The sequence below is a fragment of the Loa loa genome, assembly GCF_000183805.2.
Source record: "Loa loa unplaced genomic scaffold supercont3.636, whole genome shotgun sequence".
Classification (NCBI taxonomy): Eukaryota; Metazoa; Nematoda; class Chromadorea; order Rhabditida; family Onchocercidae; genus Loa; species Loa loa.
Window position 1 is genome coordinate 1,994 of NW_018108816.1, and position 2,882 is coordinate 4,875.

The 2,882-nt window shown below is 22.8% G+C and overlaps 1 protein-coding gene across 1 annotated transcript; it reads right to left on the bottom strand.

Moving 5' to 3' along the window:
- Positions 1-186: 186 nt before the first annotated feature.
- LOAG_14216 (hypothetical protein) lies at positions 187-2,518 on the bottom strand (the record flags this gene model as incomplete). The annotated part of the gene is made up of 4 exons (XM_020448777.1): positions 2,440-2,518; positions 1,722-1,890; positions 1,134-1,307; positions 187-268 (listed from the first exon to the last, which is right to left on the bottom strand). Exons 1-4 carry the CDS (start codon positions 2,483-2,485, stop codon positions 187-189), a joined length of 471 nt encoding a protein of 156 aa, XP_020301103.1. The 5' UTR covers positions 2,486-2,518.
- Positions 2,519-2,882: the final 364 nt, after the last annotated feature.

Consider the following 2,882-nt stretch of genomic DNA (forward strand, 5'->3'; position numbering starts at 1 on the left):
AATATCGGAACTCACATAGCTAAATGTATACAAATATGATACGGATATGATATAATATGAAAAATAAAAAGGAAATGGACAAAAATGAGGAATAAATGATTAGGGCTAATTTAATGGTAGTTTAGAAATTTTAAATAATGAATTAAATTTTTATCCTTAGTTAAATGATGGATATAAGATTGGACATTAAACCTTTTTAGCATATTTTTCCGCTTCATCATATTGTTCACATTCTTCTAAGCCAAATGCATACATACCATGAAGATAGCTAAAAGTATTTGGAATTGAAAAAAAAAATGCAATGAGTTATTAAGTTTTTCTATTTTTGGTAAATCGATACCACTTCAATAGAAGCTAATCTATTTAAGGCTTAATAATGGATCAATTTTGTATGAAATATTTGATTAATTAATTTAGGAATGGAAAATTCATTTTTCCAAAAAAAAAATATATATATATATCCATAAAATGTATCGTAATAGGAATTGTCAAATCGTCATTGTTTGAAATAAAAAAAAAAAACAATTTCTATTTTAAATATTGATTAAATATATCATAATTGAAATTGTATAATCATTATTATCTGAAATTAAAAAAAATTTTTTTTTTCAAAGATTTTTGCAGGTGCAAGTTCATTTTCTCAAAAAGAAAAAAAAAATTATCTATTAAATACATTATTTTGTTACAAAAAATTGTAAAAAATCATCATTGTTTGAAATAATTCGCAAAAAAATTTTTTTTCCAAAGAATTTGTTAAATTAAATTTTATAAGAATTTGATAAATTTTCAAATTAAAAAATTTTCATTGCTAACTTTTTCATTTTAAATGTTCTTTTCAGCAAAAAAAAAAAAAAAAAATTTGTTTTTCCTAAAATAACCTTTTTATTTTATAAGCAGTTAGTAAATTTTTTCCTGAATGCTAGCCTATTTAAGGTTTAATAATGAATAATTTTCTATGAAATATTTGATGCATTTAATTTAAGAATAGAAAGTTCACTTTTTTGTTACTAAATTTGAAAAATAAAAAAGAAAGAAATAGACAGAAAAAAAACTTATCGATTAGATTTCTTTTTAAATACAGGATATATTACCTATCATTCGATATTTAAGGAATTAAAAAAAAAAGAAAAAACCTGTAGCATGGTATTGTTGATTTCCATTTCGGGAATACTCGGGCAATACTATCACGGATTGATTGCTTATCACCCAAATAAAAATACGCATCATGCGCAAATTTTAATGCTAATAAATCATTTGGTATTTCATTTAAAATTTTTTCCCATTCTTCACATGCTGCTATCATTTTACTGTAAGAAAAAAAAAAAAGAAGGAAAGAATGAAAAGAAAATTATTTCAATTTTTCAATTAAAAAATTATTTTTAATTAAATTTTTTTTATAAATTTAAAAGCAAAAATTGAAAAAATTTTCGAAATGATGTTAATTTCAAAAAAAAAAATTAATTAATTAATTAGTTAATGAAAATTGTTGTGATAGATAGAATAGCATTATAAAGAAACAATTTTTATTGTTAAAAATTACAATTTAATTTCTCATGTTATCTTCTTTCTAATACATAATGAATTAATTTAATGAAGTGTTAATTTTAAAGTAATAATAATGATTTCAAATGTAACACTAATTTAAATTTTGATTATGATAACGATAAATTAATTAATTAATTAATTAATTAATTAAATGTGATAAATATGGATTGACTAACTCATTAGCAAACATGTAAATAGCATTTGCATGATTCTTCTCATATGTAGTGCCATGCATAGATGCATCTTTTAGGAGTTGTTTTAAATCGTTCTGATAATTATCATCTAATCTTATCGATCGTCCTGTTCCCATCGCTTCCAAGCCCAATGATAACACTTGGCTCATTACTAAGCCAGAAATTATTATAATAAAATATTCAAAATATTTCTCATAATTTCAATAGAATTAAAATTATGCATAAAAATACATAATATATTTGATAAGACAATCAAAAGGATGATGATATGCTGATAAAGTTAGCAAATTAGGTTAACTGAGCCTTCATATCGTTGTTATCATTCAAAATATTAATTTATTATTGCCATTCAAATCAATCATTCAAAATTTATCGTTATCATTCAAAACGTTAATCTATCACTATCGTTCACATTTGTCATTCAAAATTTATCGTAATCATTCAAAACGATTATCATTTAAAACTTTAATCTATCATTATCATTCATATTTGTCATTCAGAATTTTTTATTTTTTATCATTCATATTGTTATCATCCAAATTATTCATTCTAAATTTATCGTTATCAGTCGTAACGATAATCTGTTATTATCATTCAAAATTTATCGTTATCAGTCGAAATGTTATTCTGTCATTATCATTCAAAACATTAATTTGTAAGTAATATGGAAAAAAGAAAAGAAATGAATGGATTATTTTACTGGCATTTGGCTCTGCTTCAATCATCTTATTAAGTGTTTCATCCATTCCGCCAAGTTGGGCGCAATCACTCCAGGAAACATATTGGCGCAAAAGTGCATCAAATAAACGAGCTGCTTCATTAGAGCTTGTTGAAATTTGAAAACCTTCGGCTTTCCAAGCCTTAATTAAACCTTTAATAATTTATTTATGTTAAAAATTTATGGAAAAATAATAAGTGAAATAATTAGAATTAATATGTTTATAATACACATAGAGATAAATGATTTGGGATAGAAATGAAAATGGAATATATAGAATGAGAAAAGAGTGATGTGATATTATTATGGGAATGGAATAGTATAGAATGAGTGATGTTATTATGGAAATGGAATAGTATAGAATGAAAAAAAGTGATGTGATATTATTATGGAAATGAATAGTATAGAATGAGAGTGATATTATT